The sequence below is a fragment of the Phaenicophaeus curvirostris genome, chromosome 9, assembly GCF_032191515.1.
Source record: "Phaenicophaeus curvirostris isolate KB17595 chromosome 9, BPBGC_Pcur_1.0, whole genome shotgun sequence".
Classification (NCBI taxonomy): Eukaryota; Metazoa; Chordata; class Aves; order Cuculiformes; family Cuculidae; genus Phaenicophaeus; species Phaenicophaeus curvirostris.
In genome coordinates this window covers 726,786-747,643 of record NC_091400.1, presented here as the reverse complement: position 1 = coordinate 747,643, position 20,858 = coordinate 726,786, and the positions used below count along the sequence as shown (strand labels likewise).

General features: G+C 46.3%; 1 protein-coding gene across 3 annotated transcripts in view; it reads left to right on the top strand.

Annotated features, from left to right (window-relative positions):
* SH3PXD2A (SH3 and PX domains 2A) overlaps positions 1 to 20,858 on the top strand; it is a 244,838-nt gene that overhangs the window by 63,108 nt on the left and 160,872 nt on the right. For all 3 annotated transcript variants that reach the window (XM_069864088.1, XM_069864089.1, XM_069864087.1), the window contains exon 3: positions 3,577 to 3,652. In XM_069864088.1, coding sequence (XP_069720189.1) covers positions 3,577 to 3,652 — 76 coding nt within the window. The remainder of the gene's footprint in view (positions 1 to 3,576; positions 3,653 to 20,858) is intronic.

Here is a 20,858-nt window from a genome sequence, read left to right as displayed (position 1 = left end):
ACTGTCTCAGTGGATTAATTTCAGGGAGTTAGATTTGGTCACAAACTTCCAAAATCTTTAGATCATATCGTGAACAAAGTTCCCATTGGAAAATGTCACAGGACCAGGCCATTAAGCAGTTTATATGTTCACATCTCCCACGTTGACTGGCCCACAGCAGAGTGAAAGCCTCTCTTGCAAAACAGAAGTCACCCTTTAGTCTCAAGTGCTGTAAGTCCTTATATCTATAATGGAAAGAAATGCTGTTTTATGAAGTCTAACCAAGATAAATAAAAGGTAGTAAGTAAGTAATCATCAGGAAGATGCTTGGCTTCTCATCCTCATAGATGCTTCTTGTAGCATCTCACGGGACGCTTGTTTTTCTTTCTTAGATTTTTAATTAGGTGATACCATTGCAAGGCAGACAGGGGCTGAATCTTATTTTCACAGCAGAGCTGATGTGAAGTGACCACAGATGCCATCAGCTGGTAGTTGCTGAACCCAAAGACTGCTTGTGTGCAGGAGCATCTCTTTCTTCTTTATTCCTGGCTGCTCTATTTATCTCCATGGTTAGTGTCTGTATCTGACCCAGGCTGTTAGGCATTGGCTCAGAGTACTTCATCGTATCTGAGAGATTTGGGATGTTTCGTTCAGGCTTGTTACTGTTTTTTTCACCTTGTGTCCATCTCTTCCTTGTCTTCTGCATTGCACCCTGCTCTGTGGGTCAGGGGATAGCGTCCTGCTTTTCTGGGATTTTTGATCTAACTTGCACTGGCTTTGAATGAAAGAACTGGATGCAGGGAAGTGCCAAGGAAGCCTCTGTGCTTCTACTGCTCTTTGTTTGGCTTTAACATCCTGAAGGGTTTCCTGTGCTCCAGAGCTGAAGAGCAGTCGTTACCTTCTAATCTGTGTGGCAGGTTCTCCACTCGTTAGTATCATCCGTGCAAACACAGTCGTGCGGGGAGTGCTTTTTTAGCTGCTGGGCGAAGAAGCAGAGTCATAGTTCCTGGGCTGAAGTTGTGTCATTACTCATATCCTTTTTAGGTGTGTTGGCTTTCTCATGTCATGCTTGAGATTCAGCCAGTAGTTTCCTCCAGAACCTGCTGCACAGCTGCCCACCACCAGCCTGTCTCTCTTGCTAGTTCAGCACAAATGCTGGTCACAACTTGTTGGTCGAGGGACCAATCCACAAGCCAGCGGCAAGTCTCCTTTAGGGTCAGGGGCTTGAACTGTCACACTCCTCCAGGAGTGCCCAACCTTGTATGGCCTCTTGAGGAACTGCAACTTCACTTTTTGTCTTCAATTTTGCACAAACGTGTGCGTGTTCCCCACTGAAATATTGTCTCATATATCACAGAAGATGAGAAATCTTCCGTGCTTCCCAGGCACTTTATGTTAGCACAGGCTGTGTCCCCATGAATTGCATCAGTGGCCTCCCGAGTGCCTCTGCCTCTCCTCCAGCTCCCTGCCATCCAGACCCTCCCAGCAGAGGCAAGAGCCAGGGTGGAAAATGTAGTTTAGGAAAGTTTAGCCAAACTCTTCCAGCTGTAGTTTATTGTATCTATTTTGCTGATATCCACCCTTTAGATAAATAGTGCTAAGTTATACACGTTGTGACTCTCTTGATGTGGTTAAGAAGGCTTATATTAGCCCAGCTAATCTAACTCCAAGAATAACCATGGGAACTTGACTGTATCAGTTCCAGCTTGAATCAGTCGCTGTGTAGTAAAGTGAGAATCACCTTCCTGGCTAAAAGCGTAGCAACAGGGAAGCTTTGAGTCAGTCGGTGGGGATTCCCTCCTCCCCCCTTTTTTTGTTATTTGAACAAAACTCCTGCCCGTGCCTGACCTCAGACACCCAGAGCTCTACCTACAAGAAAACAAAATTTCCCGTTTTCAATAAAAAACGTCTCTCTGTAGGCAGAAAAATGATTTTGCTAACAATCCGCAAAGCTATGGTCTATTTATTTACCAGGCTGACTCCCTGATGGGGAAACATGTGGGATCTTTTAACTTCTCTGCACAGATGTTTCTTCTACTCCCGAGTTTCCTCTTGATCTTTGGTTTGCTGCACCACATGGTGAAAATGCTGGAGATGTTATGTGTGGTGGAAGAGGAGAATTCTGTGTGCTTAAAACAAAAACAGTAAAAAAAAAAGTCTGACTGTTTTTTCCCCATGTTAGCAAAAAAATATTTTTTAAAGGAAACCTGTTGAAGTAGCAAAACCTGTTAACTGGCACACCCTCACTGTTGGACACTCTTGCTATTGTAGCACTGGTGAGATTAACTGCTGATTGATAACACCCCCACCTCTCTCTGCAGTTTTTGCTGTAGATATTTGTATTGAGCTATAGATGCAGCTCAGGTGAGGAGATAGAGGTCCTGCAAGGTCAGGTAACAAGACCGCTTGCTTGCCTTCCTTACCTTCTTCTGGGGCCCATGGATGGTGAGTTGAAAGACATCTCTCCGGGTCTGTTGGAAACGAGTCGCTGGGCTAGCAGAAGCTTTGGAGTTTCCCCAGCCCAAGGCAGCCAGGGCTTCTGGGTTGGATTGATGGGGACAGAAAGCATTGCATTGTACATCTGAAGTGTGGGAGAAAATGAAATAGAACGTGAAGATTTAGGTATTTATCTTGGTAACACCATGGGCTGAATGGTAGCAAAAGTGTACAGAGGGTGAATGGGAGAGGTGAGAGTTTTTTCTTAGTGAGAAAACTCCCTGAGCAGTTTTCAGGGCTCGGAGTAGCCTCTCTGAGGCAGATCCATGAAGGTGCTGCTGGAGCAGGTGCTTCTTTCCTTTCTGGCTGAGGTACAACATCCTGAGCCTCATCAGCCCTTAGGGGGTGGGTTAGAAATGGATGGTTGTGGGCAGGATTTGGGAGCTGGTGGGGCAAAATCTAAGCTGATGTGACTGAAACTCAGGTAGTCCATGTGCTCCTCATGGGCTGGGAGTACACCTGCCGTGAGCTGTACCTTCTGGCCATTAGTGGTGGTAGTGTTCTGTGGGATGCTCTGCTCTCTGCTGTTCTTTCTCTGCTGCTGCCCTCTAAGTAGGGACTGTAGTGGAAGATATTCCCCAAAACACATCTCTCTCTCCCTGGGAAAGCACGAGTGCTCTTACTGCTCCAGCACAGCGGGCTGTGCCTTGCCAGCAGGAAGGCAGAGTGGGTGTTGTATTAAATAACCTTAAATCTGGTTGCTTGAACAGCATTTTTAGCCAGGTAGGTGGTCTGTCGCAGGGATAGGTACAAACTGTGTCTCCACCAATGCGGGCAGGCTGTGGATTAGAGATGAGGTGTGTGTTTGGTAATGAAGGCTGAGAGCCTAATTTTAGCACGGTGGCAGGGCCAGGCTCAGATGTCTCCCTGGGCCCCATCCCAGTTCCTCTGCGCTGCCAGAAACCTGCCCTCCCTTTCTTGGAGTGACCTGGATTGTACCTTGTAATGCACAGGCTCCCCTGGAACAAGGCAGAGGGATTCCTGCACTTGTTTTGCTTTGCTAATCCTCTTTTAAACCACACACAGACCAAGAGATCCCCTGGTCCCTGCACAGACATTCTATGTTTTCCCCCTAAGACGTTTGTTCTGTTTCCTTTGCAGATGCAGCTTCTGGACAAGTTCCCTATTGAAGGAGGCCAGAAAGACCCCAAGCAAAGAATCATCCCTTTTCTCCCAGGTATTGCTGTGGGGAAAGCCCTAAATAAGATGGGTGAGAGCAGCTGGGGACTGCAGTTTTTGCCTCTGATCCTAACAAATGCCTTTTCCCTGGGAGCTCATATATGCGTCCTTATGATACCAGACCTCTTCCTAAAATAACTGGCATGGTGTTCAGTGCTCCCAGGAGATCTTGCACCAGCTGTTCAGGTTCAGATTGGCTTGTCTCCTGCCACACGAAGGGGTTTGATGGCTTCTGGGGGGCTGTGAGGTGCAGCAAGACAGCCTGAGACTGGGCCACCAACTGGGAGGCCACTAGAGACCAGACACATTGTCTTCTGCATCTGTGGATGCCGTGGCTCTGCAGACACTATTACTCTACAATAAGGAATGAATAATTAGAGTTGCCACTGAGATATAAAGGAAACTGCAAGGAGGTTAAGTGCAAACATGGATTTCTGCAATGTTTGCCAAACAAATAAGTTAACATCTCTTTAGCCTGATCCACTATCTCTCTGACAGCTTTCAGAGAGGGGCTGGACATGATGGATATTCTCCCCTCAGAGTAACGGCACACACTTCCATACAGCTTCCTCCAGCAGCAGCTACAGTTGGTTTAAAGTTTGGCTTGGTCCAGGCTCCAGTGCCTGTCAAGTTAAATGGAGTGTTTTCAGCCTGTTTAAAGGTCCATTCTATCATTAAGAATAAAAAGGAGATCCCAATTCTTCCTGAAGATCTGTACAGAGAAGCTGGGATGGGAGGGCTTTGTCCTCTCCCAGAGCACACTGCAGCCCCTGGCCCTGTTTGCAGGCAGAGCAGCTGCTCCAGACGTGTGGTGAGCACAGCTCCAAGGCTAGCGGGAAGCAGGGACTTGGAAACCAGTGGCACAAATATGTGATGCAAGCATTGGAACAGCAGTAGGGCAACACGACAACCTGGCAGCCTCCATAGACCTTCTGGTATCTGCCCCAATATCAGGGCTTGCTCTCTGCAGTGCTTTGTGCCACATCCAGACCTTCTACAGCCAGGAGGAGGGGGTGTTGCCCTCCATTTCCAACCTGGGAGAAGGAGAAGAGTCCAAGTGTGGTCTCTTTCTAGCTCAGCTGCCTACAAACTTGTAGGCAAGTCAATTTGTGAAACCTTGGTACAATGAGGATGGCTATTTCTGGCCTGCCTTTCTTGGTGGAAAGCATTCTGAGATACATGAAAAACATCATACAGGAATGCAAATGGCTTTAGGTGAGGTGGTGCAGGAAAATATCTGTCTGCAGTTAGCTGTTGTTCTTCCTGAATTGACCATCATTGGCCCATTTCTTTGACTTTATCCTAGAAAAACATTGCCTGAATGCAGGTAACTGATGGTCAGCGTGTGTGCAGTTCTTAGTGGTGGATGTCCTGATGTAGGGGTGGGTGATATTTGTGGGGGATCCCACATGTTGATTACAACACTTCCCACCCTCCAAGAACATGAGAGAGATGGTACTGCTGCATGTCCTTGAGGGGAAGAGTTATCTAGAGAACATTTGGGTTGACTTAGTGTCGTGAAAAGGGAGCTGCTGGAATAGAATAGACCTCAGCTGTACTTAATTTAAAATTTCTATGACGTACATTCTACTTTTGATATCAAATCTCTGCCTCTTTCTTGCTGAACTGCTCAAAAGCTCTTGTTGCTTTTCCCGGGAACAAGGTGACTCAGCTACGTGTCAAACAATCTTAAACTCTGTTAAATAAACTAGCTGCTGTAATTAGAATGCGCATGGCATTTCTGCAGCCAGCGCTGTGGGTTACTGAAACGAATACCTAGGCTGTAAACTGTCTTAATTAAAACACAGCAGGGCAGATGTTTGTACTTTCAAGATGTTATGATCTTGCTTGCTTATTATGGGCCTAATTCAGCCAAGCTGGAGTGACTCTGCGTGCTGGGTTCTGAGCGCGTGGGGTTTGCCCATGCTGCTTGCATTTTCCCTCTGTCAAGTCTGGTTTAGAAAGTTGGTGCTTGCCAGCCCGTGACTCCCGCTTGTCAGCAATGCTGTGATGCTCTCCTGGAATACAGGCACGATCCGAGCCCAGGAGCTGAGAAACTACCTTTGCAGGCCACTTTGCCATGGACTGGCTGAGAAGTCACCCACAGCCTGATGGAGCTGCAGAAGCCCATGCAGATAGGCAGAAGTGTGGGACGGTGGTACCTGAATCTCCTGCCGCAGTAAAGGGCTAGAAAGGAAGATTCATAGAATCATAGAATCACCAGGTTGGAAAAGACCCACCAGATCATCAAGTCCAACCATTCCTATCAATCACTAAACCGTGTCCCTCAGCACCTCGTCCACCCGTCCCTTAAACCCCTCCAGGGAAGGTGACTCAACCCCCTCCCTGGGCAGCCTCTGCCAGTGCCCAATGACCCTTTCTGTGAAGAATTTTTTCCTAATGTCCAGTCTAAACCTCCCCTGGCGGAGCTTGAGGCCATTCCCTCTTGTCCTCCTTTCAGGGAGTTGGAGAGAGCAATGAGGTCTCCCCTCAGCCTCCTCTTCTGCAGGTTAAACAACCCCAGCTCTCTCAGCCGCTCCTCGTAAGACCTGCTCTCCAGCCCCCTCACCAGCTTTGTTGCTCTCCTCTGAAGAAGAGGAGAAGAAGAATATATCTGAGGAAGAAGAAGATATCTGAAGAAGAGTCTTTCAACTGTGGACTCAAAGCTTTACTTCCTCCCACTGTGTCAGCAGAGAGAAGAGTTTATGGACTTGGGCTCATTTATTTCAGGGATGCTGAGGAAGTTAATGAAGGAAGGAGAAGAGGGGTCTGTTGATCTGCTGGAGAACACAGCGGCGAATGCACATGGCAGAGATAGGGCGATGCAACCCTTAGATTAACGGTTTTGCAGTGGTTGACTCAAGGCTCCAGGGCTTGCATTGTTTCTCGTTTCTCTTGGCACTAAGTGGAAGAGTCATCTGGAGACAAAGCTGAAGTTGGAGGGTTACCAGCTCCTCTTGCTCCACCATGTCGTCCAAAGCATGGCCTGGGGGAGTGCACGCTGCTCGGCATGAAATCATCCCATCATGCTGGCTGATGGTCTACAGAGCCCTGCCACGGAGAGAGGCTTGGGCTTTCCATGGCACGAAGGTCTGGGCATTGATGATAGCAGCCTCTTGCATTTCTGCTCAGATTCCAGCTCAGTCCCTGCCTGGACTGCAAACCACTTCTGAGGCTTGTTGAAAAAAATTGGTGATTCTTGCATAAGCTGTGCGGAAAGCAGAAGATCCTCATGGGGTGCCTGCTCTGCAGCTTCCATGGTGCCTGGAGAGGGAGACATCCAGCTCCAAGATACACTAGTATCCTAGTTTTCCTTCCCTTGGGAAGCTGAGCCCTATCCCGGGGCAGCAGGGAGGTCAGCACCCCTACCAGCTGGGGCAGGCAGCTGCAGAAACAATATCCTAGCCTGACTCCAGTCCCTGCGTCCAGCACATGGGAGCCTCTGCCAGAGAGGCATCTTCTCTCTTCCTTTCTTTCCCACTTAAAATTTCCTTCTCCCTTGATTAGACTGAGGCCGCAGGATTTTTGGGGCGTATGCCACCAGTGGAGCTTGGTGGCTGCATCCTGGGACACCAGGAGGGATGTCAGCATGTTGGATGAGATATCGCTAGCTGTTGTCTTGTCCTTCCATGCCCTGATTTTCCATTTTTGCCATTTCCTTCTGAGAAGAGAAACACCCCAGCACCATCTCAAAGGGGTCTCTGGGGCTTTCTCCTTCCTTGGCTCCAAGGCAGTGGGAACACACAACGTGTTTGCTGAGGTGTTTTAAGGAGAAACAGTAGGAAGGTCCCTGCAGGTAGTACAGATTTGGCCTTGTTTTTCGGCTCCTGAGCTTCAGCTGTGGCTCGTAGCAGTGATGGTGGGTGGGAAGCAAAGTGAGCTACTCAGCGCCAGGAAGGCTTCACCTGCCTAAATTAATTTCTGGGCGAGGCTCCCGGTTCCCTGGGGAGCCTCAGCCTCTCCTCGAGGTTTGCTGAGGGCTGTTCCCCAAGCGAAGTGGGAGCTGTATGTGAGTCAGGAGGGCTGTGGGAAGGGAGAGGTGCGGTCGGAGGGCGGTGGAGGACACCCCAGCGCCGCCCAGACACCTGGGGCTGGTGAGGGGTGCTGGCAGGCGGGAGCCTCCCCATTTTGCACAATGCAGGAGGACAAGGAATAACCTGGTGCTGGCTGGAACCTTCCTTGCTTCCTCCTCTGCCACTTGCGGGCTACAGTGGAGAAGATCTTCTGCCGATGAACTGCATTCCAGGTGGATGTGTCTGCTTTTCGCTTTCGGTTTGGTGTGTTGGGTTTTATTTTTCCCCCCTCCCCTTTCCAATGCTGTCTTTGGGGCAGAGAAAGCTGAGGAGAAAGGCTCGAGCAGGCTTGCAACAGCAGGATTTTATCTATGGTGATGGAAGCAGGTTTTTTCCACTCTCAGTTGTGTACATACCAGCTTTACTCCTGTTGTTTTGCTCTGGGCTGGAGGAGAAACGGCGTTTTGGTCAGAGATCTTGGGTGGTTATTCTTGCGCTGAAGCAGAGATGATGGGCTCATCCTGACAACCAGCACGACGGTGACCTTCAGATCCATCCATTCGTGTTCCACCTGTGTCAGTCGAGACCACGATCAGGAAAATTAGGATGTGGCCATGTGTAATTTTGTCAAAGACGCTGCATTTCAGCAGTACTCAGTGCACGTGAGGCATTTTCAATGTTCATTCTCCCCACCCTGGAGGCAGCTGGGACAGCACTGGCTGAGGAGGACCCTTAGAAACCTCAGAGATGTTCTTATTGTAGTCTGTTTTCTTCTTTGGAGAGGTGGGTGCTAGCTGGCATTTAAAGGGAAATACAATCCCTGTCCTAATTTTTATCTGGATTTTATTTTACGTTTACTTTCAGACTTGTTTCCCATTTTTGTTTCCCATCCTCTCCAGCAGCACAGGGCAATAAGGTGTAAGTGATTTTAACTTTTCCTTGGAGTAATTTTGAATTCCTGACCTACGCAGAAATGAACAGCGTTGCATTAATTCAGAGCCAGCCAAAAAGTAGCTTAAAGGCAAAAAAAAAAGGGAGAGATCAGATAAAATTCTATATTAGACCCAGTTATATCTTAGTTTTTAGATTAAAATATTAATTATAATATCATAAATAGCATTCCTTTAGTGTGCAGGGGTAGTTTGGAAGGCATGATAGGCACAAATAGGCAAGATATTCTGCTGTGCTTTCTGGAATATGAGGCAGTAAACTTCCTCAGATGGCAAAAGAGGGGTTCTGCACCCACCCCTTCCATCCATCTGCGGTAAATCAGCATAGCAGTCCCCTGTCCTCACCTCAGTGGAGCTGCCAGGGTGGAGAGGTGAGCTATGGCACTGCAGCATGTCATCTATGAAGAGCTTTTGGGAAGGCACTCCAAAATGCAGTATAATTTCTTTCTAATATACATATTTTCAGTTCTCCTGCCTGTTGTTTGAAATGGGAGAGTGCCTCCAGGTTTAGAACTTATATTTGAGCCAGGATAGTGTTTTAGCAAGACGGCTAGCGGGTCCTTGGCTTGTTTCCGCTCCAGCTTATTTAGGACTTGGGTGATGCTGAGCGTCTGGTGAGCTGCTCTTCAGCAGCATCCATTGTTTGAGAAAGTGGTTTCTATTGTTTCTTTCTATTTTCTGCCTTGCTAGGAGACCTATTGCGGAAAATTCATCTCCTGTCTCTCACAAGAGGAGAATGGATTTCCTGTCGACTCCAGGCTTGAAGGGAAAGCGAGGGCTGCTGGGAGGAAGCGCCCGTTCCTCGGCCAGGCAGCGGAAGGATTGATGATTTTGAGGGGGCAGGCAAGCGTATTATTTGCTTCAGGCTTCATGGTGATATTTTTAGGGTTTCAGTCTTTTCTAGTTGAAAGACGAAGTCTTCGAGCGTGAGGTCATAGGATGCCCTTAGGCTGCTTCCTATTGAAGCTGCGGAAAAGGCTGCCGGCTCTCCGAGCCGCCTGCTGAGGAAGGGCTGTAGCGAGCTCTGTGTCGCAGCGTGCAGGACGCTGAGCTTGTTTCTCAGACTTTGTCATGCCTTCTGGAGGCCTTTGGGCATCTATAAGGCATGAGCCACAGGCCTGATTTCATTACAAAAGGAAGAAAAAGGGGAAGAACACAACAATGCTGGCATGTGCCCGATGCTGGTCCTCTCCCCTCTCTTCCAATCTCTTCTGAGTCCTTACTCAGTGTGCAGACCCAAAATCCACCAGCTGAAACGAGGGGCTAGCATAGCAATGGTCTACAGAATGTTTTTCTAGGGCTCGTAGCTGCTCCTTCTCGCGCAGATTAAGCGCTGGTATTTTGCTCAACCAGAAACCACCTCTGGGCAGTAATCAGCAGATGTAGAAACATGATGTGCCTCTTATTAGACCATCTGAGTCTCCTGATGAGAGTGTTGTAATAATGAAGCCACAGTTTCACGGGAAAACAAAGAATGGAAAGGAGTTTTTGGTTGGGTTTCCTTGAAGCTGGAGCCAATGGGGATTTTTTATGTTTTCCTTCAGCGCTGGATGCTAGACCGAAAAGGCTAGGGCAGGTTTCCTGTGCAGTGTAGCTGCCTGGACTCCTTAGGGAAACACAGAGACTTTTTTTTACTCAGAAATTAGTTGGATTTTGATTCTTGTTTTTAAAGGCAATGAATAAACACAATTATAGACTTGAAAAGCAGTTGGAGCTGCATTGGGCTCGTCGTTTCCTCAGGCAGCCATTCTAGAAGAGTGTGCCCTCTACTACTATAATTACTTTTTAAAAATAACTCTGCAAGTCTGTAATCTAAAGTGGGTGGTATGTAGCAAGTCTGAGAGCATTCTGCATTCAAGCCACAGGCTGGTGAGAGGGTTGCTTTATATAAGGGTTTGCTTGTCTTCATCTCTGGGTTGAAATCTGACTTTTCCCCCCACAAACGGCCACTATAATGAAAGTGCTTTTTAACAAGGGAGTCAAACTTGCCAGGGACCTGGATGGCTTTGCAGTCCCACAGGCTCTAGATATTCCTTCTGGATGGTGCTTCTCTACAAGAGCTTGTCTTTGTTGGATTCTCTGTATCTGTTATATTCAGATTCAAGGTGCCTTTGCAATAGAGGAGAGCACGGTAAAGCTGAGATTCATAGCTAAATAATATTCTACACCTCTGTTTGACCTGTTTTGAGCCCACTTTGCCTTTTGGCTGGACCAGCTGATTTATTTATATCCTCGAGTGCTTAAAATACATTGTGATTATTTTTTTTTCCCAAGAACTGGAAACAATGAACCTGGAAATTTGCTCCTTGATCACAAGTGATTTCCCCTACTTTATTTTCTCTATTTGTTAAGCTTTTTGGGTGCTGATGTTCTCAAGTGTGGTGTGCTTGCAGACTTCCCTGCTCCACAATGGAGCTATTTTCAGGCTTTTATGAATGTGTTTGTCCTTACTCATAAGGGGATCTTTATACTCAGGAGCAGAGTGAGGCGATAGCATGGGCAGAGATTTGCCAAACTGAATCTATTTCCCCTATAATGAAATAACCCGTGACAGCGTTTGCCCCCCTGTGATGGATTTTTTTTGAGTTGTAGCCCTATTTAATGGGAAAGCTGAAGTGGATGGAGGGAAATATCATGGGAATTAGAAAGAGGAAACCAAACGCAGGTAGATGAGGAAAAGAAAGAAAGTCCTCGAAGTGGGGAATTCAATCCTCTTGAGGTTCTCCCATTCATGGAGTTTCTAATACAGGCCTCGGGCTTGTACTCAGGATGGAGGTAGTTAATGTTTGCTCTCAGATTTCCTTGGGTCTGAAGTTAAGCACTTCCACCATGTCATTTTCTATCAGAGTTTTGCCTCTTTTAAATAAAGAAGAGAAAATTATATTCCTTTTGCTTTTAAATCCTAAGCATCAACAAGTTCAGTCTTGCGGGTTCCTTCTCGTTTTCAGGACTCTGAACAGAACAGGGCTGATCCAGAATAAGCGAAACATTTACATTAGGAAAAAATTCTTCACAGAAAGGGTTATTGGTCCCTGGCAGAGGCTGCCCAGGGAGGGGGTTGAGTCACCTTCCCTGGAGGGGTTTAAGGCACGGGTGGACGAGGTGCTGAGGGACGTGGGTTAGTGATTGATGGGAATGGTTGGACTCGATGATCCAGTGGGTCTCTTCCAACCTGGTTATTCTATGATTCTATGATTTGCAGTCTGGTTTGGCCCTTGATGGGGTTTTATTGCAGGTGTTTGGGCTGGTGGGCACACTTCAGTTTTGCACTGTGTGCACCGTTGGGGTGAAAGGTGCAATTCCCACCAAATCCTTCCAACTCTTCCCACCAAATGCAGGATGACTTGGTACCTTCTTGGGCAAACAATAAAGCCATTGGACCAGAGTAGAGAATAAAGGCATTTGTGCCTCTTCCCACTAAGCGGTGTCATCACTGCTGAGCTATTTAATTCATTGGAGGTGGACAGCAGAAGGGAAAATACTCCTGGCCTAATCCTGGCTCCTACACCGCGGAGCAAATGCAGAATTGTGTGTTTAGCAGATTTCCTCTTGGGAAGAGAAGTCTCCTATAGATAATAACCCTTTTAGCAATATCTCCAGTGAATGAGGCTTTGTCTGAAGAACAAAGAAAAAGTTGCAGGCTTGAAATATGCCTGAATTTCCTGAGCGCGCTTGCTGCTGCGCGCAGGCAGGAAGCTGTGTTAGACTGGTTTGGATGTTTGCTATAAAGTGGCATAAACAGAGTGTTTGGTCTCCTGGGATCCTGATCTGATGTGTGGACCAGGGAACAGGGGTTCCTCCAAGCTGTTGCTGTGAGAAGGACTGTCATAGCCATGCAGCTCTGTGCCCATGTCTCTGTCTGTCCCATCCTCCCTCTAACAAAATCCATCCTCTGAAGATCCCAGGTAGGTGCAGCAGCAGAGATGAGCCGTGCAGGCACAGCAGACCCAGCACACGCAGCTGTTAAGCTGCCAGCCAGCAGGGAACTTATTTCCTGCACAATTATGAAAACAACTGATCTGTGACATTAAGAATGGGGAGAAAATACAGGGCAGGGGAAGGAAGGCCCTGGCTATGTAAATATTTACTTTTGCACAATGTTCCAGCCAACCCCTTCTTCCAGGGGCTGGGAGGAGAAGGGGTTGCTTGCTACTGGCTCTGGTATGTGGTGACAGGGGACAGGGTAGCCAACAGTGAGCTGCCTGCAGCTGGAAGGAGCATGTTCTCTGTCAAGCAAAAGCTGCTCTGCTGGGGTGTGATATTGCCCTGCTTGGCCCCCTGGTCCCTGCTGCATCCCACAGCCAGGGATGTGCTGCTGGACCACCATGAACTGGCTTTAACCACCTGCCTGGGTCCCTCTTCCATCTTCTTGGTCTTGCTCTAACAAAGCCAAGCTGGTGAGATACCCCTGCTAGTGATGTATATCCCTGCTCCTTCCCAGAGAACAGCCTTGGGAAGGGTTGGGGAAATGAAGGCATGAAGCTTTTTAGAGTAGTGCCGCTGCAGCCAGATGAGATGTCCAGGATCTGGGGACTGCAGCATCTCACGTGATGCCATCACAACATCGTATGCCCACTGCCAGCTAAGTCTGGACCAGACGTGAGCTGTATTGTATGCAGAGGAGGAACTTGCTAGATCTGATTGAAAAAGACCCTTAGACGCAGGTGAAGAAAAGACCTTCAGCGTTGGGGAAAAAGATTTTCTTTTTATTATGGCATCGTCCAACCTGATATAATCTCAATTTTCAATTTCTTTACTTCACCCTAGACAAAAATGTTATTTTTCCGGCTCTGTCGAAGAGAAGGTGAATTGACATGCTCCGACCTATAAGCGCTGCTCAGTTGTTCTTTCATTAGCCCTCCTCAGCCAGGGTGGCTGCTGCAGTGCCACGCAGATGCTGTGTATGTTCGACATAGTATCTGACCACCAGAGCAGCTTGGAAGTCCCAGTGTGTACTCAGCAGGTGGAGGAAGGGTGTGGTGTGCTTTGCCTGAGGTCCAATTAGTCTGTGGTTGTAGCCAGGATTTCACCTTCTACGCCGCGTTTCAGCAATAAGCAGTCTGGGATAGTTGTGTCAACACTTGGTGATCTGTATGTAAGGAGACTCGGTGAGTTCCAGTAATAGTGACACCAATCCACTGGCTGGTCTCAGCATGTTCTGCTCTTCTGATGACGTCTATGAAACCAGAAGAGTTAGAATGAGTGGGATTCACAGGTTTGTTTCATGCAAGTGGTTGATGCGGTAACAGAGGCACATCTAGGCTGTTCCTCTCCACCCCATTCATCAAGGAAGTATTGGCTAAGCTCACTCCCCAGGACATGCACCATCACTCAGTGAATAAACACAAGGGATTTGTGTTGTGAGTTAATTCTGCTGCTGGAAATCAAACCCCATTCCATGGTCAGATGCCATCTTTTTTTTTTTTTGGAAAGGGACAAAGGTTAAGAAGACAAGGAAGGCAGGTTAGTTAAAATATGTCAGTGTCTCCTGGGTGTAAGTAAAGACTATAAATAAAAGCCTTTTAACTTGGAAAAGAACTTGAGTGATATGATTGGGTTCAATTTTGTCCAAATATTGCTTTATGCCATTAAGCTGTTACCAAGTTTTGGTTCAATTGCAATAGTTTTATGACTTAAGTGCAGTGGGAACAGTTGCAGTCTTTATGCAAGTAAAACATTTCCCCTGAAGCATTTGCAGTGAAGACTGATGTATTGTGCTGGAATCTGGGAGTGAAACTGCCTGGACACAAATAGCTGGGGAGGTGACCTCTAGCTCTTTTCTTTCTCCATTCCAGAATAACTACACAATCTAAGGATTTATGTTGTGAACAATAAGGGGATTTAAATAAGGTCTAGTTTTACATTCTTGCTAATGAATCCTCAAACTTAGTAATAAAAGGTGAACATTTTTACTTATTTCCTCTTAAGCTGCAAGCACGTGTGATTCAGCAGCGTCTTGAGATGATTTGTCAGGATGAGAAGATAAGTCACATCCCTCTTCCTCTTGAGATTAATAGGGAACTAGAATAATCCTGTACCTATAATATTATTTCAGTTGGGTTTGCGTAATAGCCTGGCCGCGAGGCTTTGTAATGATGATGTTTCATCGTTTGAAGTTAGGTTAATTCATGTCATAGTGTAAGAGCCGCACAAAATAAAACACTTCTTTTCCCCTCACGGTTTCTCTTAACTAGCCCTCATTTTCTCACCCAAGTTTTACTATGGTCGATTAGAAGTGAATGGATTTTAATGCTGCTTCTGCAGATAGCCTGCACCATCACAGTCAGAAAAGTCCTGTCTCACATTAATATATTTACCTGTCAGTGACTGTGGGTTTAGGAAGATCCTGGTGTTTCTAAAGAGTCTTGCTGTGTGCATGCCTGTGCTCAAAAGCACAAACAGAGCATGTGTAATTCCATCAAAATCACTGTAGCTGACACTCTCCGTTAGATGATGCTTTCCACATGCATCTGGACCTGTATTTCTGGCTTACATTAGAGAAAGTGAGAGAAATCAGACCCCTCATAATTACTTACAAGCTGCGAGCTAGGCACAAATGTAAATATTTTCAGGGTCACAACTTAGCTTTTTATTTTTAATATACTTTGTTATTAGTAATCGTTTTTGAAGAGATTGAAAATCCCACCCATAAGTTTCTGTAGCATCGAGCTTACTCAGCCTTGACCTCTGCTCCCAGCGGTATCACTGGATTTACTGTTGACTTCAGCAGGAGCAGTCACCGTGCACCTGAGTGCTTTTGAAAACCCTTTCCCCATGTTTTTCTGTATAAAGCCCGTGACTGTAGCTGCCAGATTATATGACAGTAGGGTTTAAAATGACTTAAGAATGAAATCAAACTGATAAGAAGGCTAAGACATAATAAAGCTAAGCAAAGTGAATTTGCTTGCTTTCTAAGCAAAGCGACTTTCACAAGGTTTTAATTTTCTCTGGCCCAAATGGAACAACAGTCAAGTTTGGTTCTTTCAGCATGTGCATGCTGGGCGTGTGTCAACATTGCTTCTGTGAAGCCCCGGAGATGACATCCCACGTGGGCATCTATTTCAGTTTCTCTCCGTCTCCCAACCGTAAGGTGTGATCTTGGCAATCATCAGTTAAGCTCGTGTTTCATCATTAATTCCACCCCAGACCCAGCCCTAGTTTTCCCTGGTGCTGGAAGTGCTTTACAAGGATAAACTAGAATTGCCACGGTGCTAAAAGAGTAAATCTATAAAATATTGTGTAGCGCTCAAATACTGAAGCGCTGAAGTCCTTCTGTATTTACCTGTGCCTGACTGGTGCCTTTATTATTGTGTCTCCGTGCTCACATCTGTTTGCAGGTGTCCTCTGGAACAGAGTGGTCTCTTGCTCTAACAGTGATGATAACTACTTTGCTCTGATGGGTTAGATTTTTCCTCACAGAGTTTTCTGTTTCACTGGAGATCAGCTATACTCATGCTCTGTTAGGATTTTCTCCCCTGGCTCCCCCGCTTTTTTCTTTCTTTTTGCTATTAAACCAGATCCATTCTTCTGCGGTGTCACCAGATAGGAGTGTTCTTCCGAGCAGCCATGGAGACAAAAAGGTGTGGCCAAGGCTGTTAGCTCTCTCTGAGGGTTTCTGCTCCTCTTCTTCCATCGCCAGCTCTCTATGTCCAATTCTCGCTCCAAGAGGTGGTTGTGTCCTCTCCACACCATCCATTCCCCAGTTCACCTCCCCTTGAAAAGAGAGTCCAGATGTTATAATCTTCTGGTAAGCCCTAAAACTGGCAGGATTTTTCTATTTGTTTCCCTTCTCCTGTTTTTATTTTCATAAGCCTATGGATTGACTTCATTTCTCTTAAAGCTTTTCTAGGCTGGGAGACTGCTGTTCATCCACTTTTAATTAAAGCAATATAGGGAATTAGGCCTTTCGCAGGGGTGGTTCTGGTGATGGCTATGAATGTTTTTGTTAGTTTTTCTTCCTTCTGAGCAAATGCTTGGAACTGTAAGTTGGAGCTTAAGCTTTTTAATTACCAGGGAGTAAAATTACTACATTATGGTGAAATAATTTCTTTGCAAAGGAAAAAACTTTCTTGGCTGCTGCCGTGTGCAATAGGAAAACTGAGAGAGGATGGTTCACTGCTGCATCCTCAGAGGACGGGAAGATGATGGGTGCATCGAAGGCCTGAGGCTGTTGATGGGTAGCACAGGGTGATCTGTGGGTTTGCAGTATGGTGCAAAGGAGGGGGAGTTAGCAGGAGCCCAGTCCCTCCTCCTGGCAGTGCCCATCTCTTCCCCCCAAGAAGCTGGATTAGATTAGGCTGCCCAAGGCAGAGTTTTTCTTGATGCTGGTGCCACGCTAAAAGAGTGTGGGCGTAGGGCTGTGTGAGCACTGGGGAGAGTGAACGACTGCTCTTCCCTGCTGATTTACAGCCTCTCACTCCCGTTTTGTCCTCCTTCAAAGCAGCGCTCTTGGGCTTGTAAAACAGCTTCACACAAACAGAAGCTGGGGCGGACAGGGTGTAGGAACCTCCCATTGGCATATGGGGATCACAAATGGGGCTTTTTCTGCGTCCTGGGGAAGGCAGCAAAAGCCTCCTTCCCAAGAATGTGCTTATTTTGGGCAAGCAAGTGAAGTATCTCAAGAGCAGGTCTCGGGCTGACCTAGGGAAGCAGCTGGCTTTTCCGCCTGGAGTCTTCAAATTATTTCAGGATAGTTTTACAACGTGAAAGCCTCCAGCAGGAAATTTTCAGAAGAGCCCAAGTGTCATCTGACCCCAGCTCCTGTTTTCTGAAGCGTCAGTGTGTTCCTGGTGTGTGTTTGTGTGTGTGTTTGGAAATTTGACTTCTGTTTCAAATCGGTTGGCTGTTTTAATACAATGGAAGGAAAGCTATTGCCCTGAGTGTCAAAAGCCTCAGTAGGCTCGCAGGAAAACCTGTATTTACCTGTGGGTCCTTGGGGAGAAAGGATAATCCTCTTTGGACTCATTAACTGCTGTCTTTTGCCTTTGTCGTTCTTGCATGTTGCTTGTTTCCATACAAGGATGCAGCTTCTCTTGGATTCTTCAGCCTCATGAACCACTTGTAGGTGCTGGTGGTGCTGGAGGGTAGGCAGCACAGGTATTTGTGACATTTTCTGAAGTTCTTTGGATCCATCTCTGTGCCAGCACATGATGGGGGGACTGTTGTGTCCTCCCCTCCTCCTCTTCTCTCATCTATAGCCTACAATGGTTTGCTCTCCTGCAAAGGTTTACTGGTGCGGCATGTGTTTCTAATCTTGTGGTGTAGCCAGGCTGGATTCTCACTCACAGTAATGAGAGATCAGCTCTGATGTCACTCAGTTTGGTTCTGATCCGTGCTAGTCCCAGGGCCAGACTCTGCTCTCATTAATGGCTTTTCTCATTCAGAAATGTGTGTTTCACTTTCTGCAGTGTTTTCCTATTGTAAAGCCTAGAAAGGGCCAAGAAAGAATTTTTCTTTTCTTTTCTGAGGTTCCTCAGGGGCTTTGGGCTTATTCTGTGGTTTCTTGCTAATGCAGGTTTCCCGGGGCACTATAAGATGATCTAAAGCAACCTGACCTGTTGAGCTGACTCAGAAATGACCCTCCTGAATCGCTCCCAGGCAGCTGAGCTGTCTGAAGACTTCATGGCAGGGTATTGATCTGCTTGTTATTAAAAACAAAACATTCTGTGTGCCTTCAAATATATCAGAAATAAGTTAGATTCTTTGTTTTGTGACTATTTTCAAAAGGGTCTTTTTGGTGCCCTCTTTTTCAAGTAATAGTTATTTAATTAAACTCCAGTGCAGTATCTGAAATGCACCTGTCTTGCCCTCTTGGCACATGAACAAAAATGAATAAAATGTCACTTAAAGTAAACAACAGTCAAAACATTGTCATCCAAAGAAAAATAAATAAAAAATCCCCACCTGCTGAACCACAAAAGAAACATGTGAGGAAGAGATTCATGTAGTACTTTTTCTGGGTAAATAATATGAAAAAGAAGGTAGTTGAAACAAGATTTGGGTATTGACTCAGAGTGGTTTAAGGATCTGCTTGATATTCAGGTGGCTCTCCTTTCAAAGAAGGGAAAATAAGACTGGAAAGTGCACACACTCAAGATGTGTGTGTGAGCTAAGTCTTGACATAGCAGCAGTAAGTGAATGGAAAAAAACTCCTTTTAATTCCCCTGCACTCTGGATCAGGTCTTGTAATGAGTGATTAGGCTCATCCCCTTTGCCTCCTGTTGGTCTTCACGCTGCATCCCTTCCTCATTGTGTCAGGCTCACCTTGGAGAGCAAAATCATTGCAAATGGTCATTATTTGAGTGTGTGCTAAGGCAGATTTACTGAAAAAGTGCAGCTGCTGAATACACGGCCTTTAATGCTGTGTATTTCTTGCAGTCAGGTAGTTTTGAGGTATGACCTGGATTTTGCTTTGCACGGGTGCTGGTCCCTAGAAGGATCCCAGTCTTTCACTGCCCAGGAGAAAACTGAGGGCTCACTCTGCTCAAATCAGCACAGAAAAATATTGTGCGGGGTGAGGTTGAATTCCATCCAAACATAAATAGAGCAGCATGCCTAGAATATCTTTTTGGTCTAATCTTGCTCAGCAGTCTAAAGTCCCAAGTACCAATAAAGGCACTGACTAATGAGCGTTACTCAGTTCCTCTGGGTGCTTGGCTAGGGGCACTCATAGTTTCCAGTCATACGATTACTCCTTTTTACTTAAAGCCATCCTGTTCTCTTTTAGCCTTTCAGCCGTGAAGAAACATTTAATGACATCGTGTTCTGCTTCTTAATTTCAAAGTCACGGGATCCCTAAGACACAGATCTTTTTGGCTTTCTTTCCTGCTACCTGCAAACACCTTCTTTACCTTTGGTGTTAGCTTTCTGGTGTGTTTTCCTTCACCCTTTCTGAGTCTTTCTTGCCCTCTTTCCACTGGAACTGAAAACAAAATTGGGATTATCCGAGCAGAAATATGTCTCCGAGATACACAGTGGAGATGAAAAGGCACCAGGACATTTGCTCTGCACGCTGAGTATTTGATGAGGAGAGAGGAAGGGATCAAAATCTAAACCTGAACTGAAATTTGGCAAATTATCTTAGTAAAAACTTTAGGGAAGGCCAGCCTCAATTTCTCAACGTTTCATTCTTGAGAGCCTGTGGAGATGTAAAGAGCAGCCAGCCTCCAGATGAGCCATTAGCCTGGCACATGGGAAACCTTCAGTTCCTTATGGTCTCTTGCAGGAGTTTACCTGCGCTGTATACCTGAGTGAGACCTGCGAGTCCTTGAGCTGCCATCGATACCTTGTCCATTCAGAACTGCAGCATGTCCCTAGTGTTTAGTGACCTTCAGCATCCAGTCACGTCTTCAGGGACCTGATGCCTGGTGGTGCATCTTCGGATGGGCAGTGGCTCTCCTGAGAGGTCTTGCAGTCATGTACGAACTGGAGCTGTGATTTCATGTATACAACCCATTGCCCTGGTTATATTCACTCCTGCTGTACTACTGAGATACAGGTACATGTCAGAGGGATATGAAAGGGACCATCGAAGTTTTTAGGTAGTTGTGCGACCCATGAACCTGTTTAGCACTTTCAAATCAGAACGTGGGGCTGTGAAATGATGGCCAAGCGTGGTCCTGGGCAAAGCCAGGTCGGTCATTTCATCCTGGCCCAGCTTCAGGAGATCTGTGTGCGTCTGCTGGTGGGGAGAGATGTGTTGTCTGCTTCCTAAATCTGGCCTGAGTATTTCTTTTTCATGGAAGTAACACCAGAGTACGCTTGGACTACACAGAAGTTGCAACTGAAATTTACTGGGAGGCATTTTCTGCAGTAATTGTCTACAATACCTGTCATATGCCACAGTCCAATTTTTTAGCTGGGCCAGGCTGATGTGTTTGACTTGTTTCATTGTGGGCATCGCATAAAAGTATCACCCGTCAGCAGAATAGCTCCATCTTTGGAGTCTAACACAGTGATTTTTGGACAGCAGCACTGCGCCTCAGATTATGAGTACGGATAAAGAAGAATCCCACATCTAATTGACCATGGCAAATCCAATTCAAACTGCAAAGGGATACTTTTCCTCCCATTAGGCAGAATGTGATTAATTTCCCATGTGGAAAATTGTTCAAGACAGACGTGCTCGTAAATTATGTCATAAGAGATCCTATTACTACGAGCTCTGTCAAAACCTACTGTGCCTCCCAAAATAGCAATAAGATGATAATTATATTAACAGCCTTTCTTGTTATTTGATGTG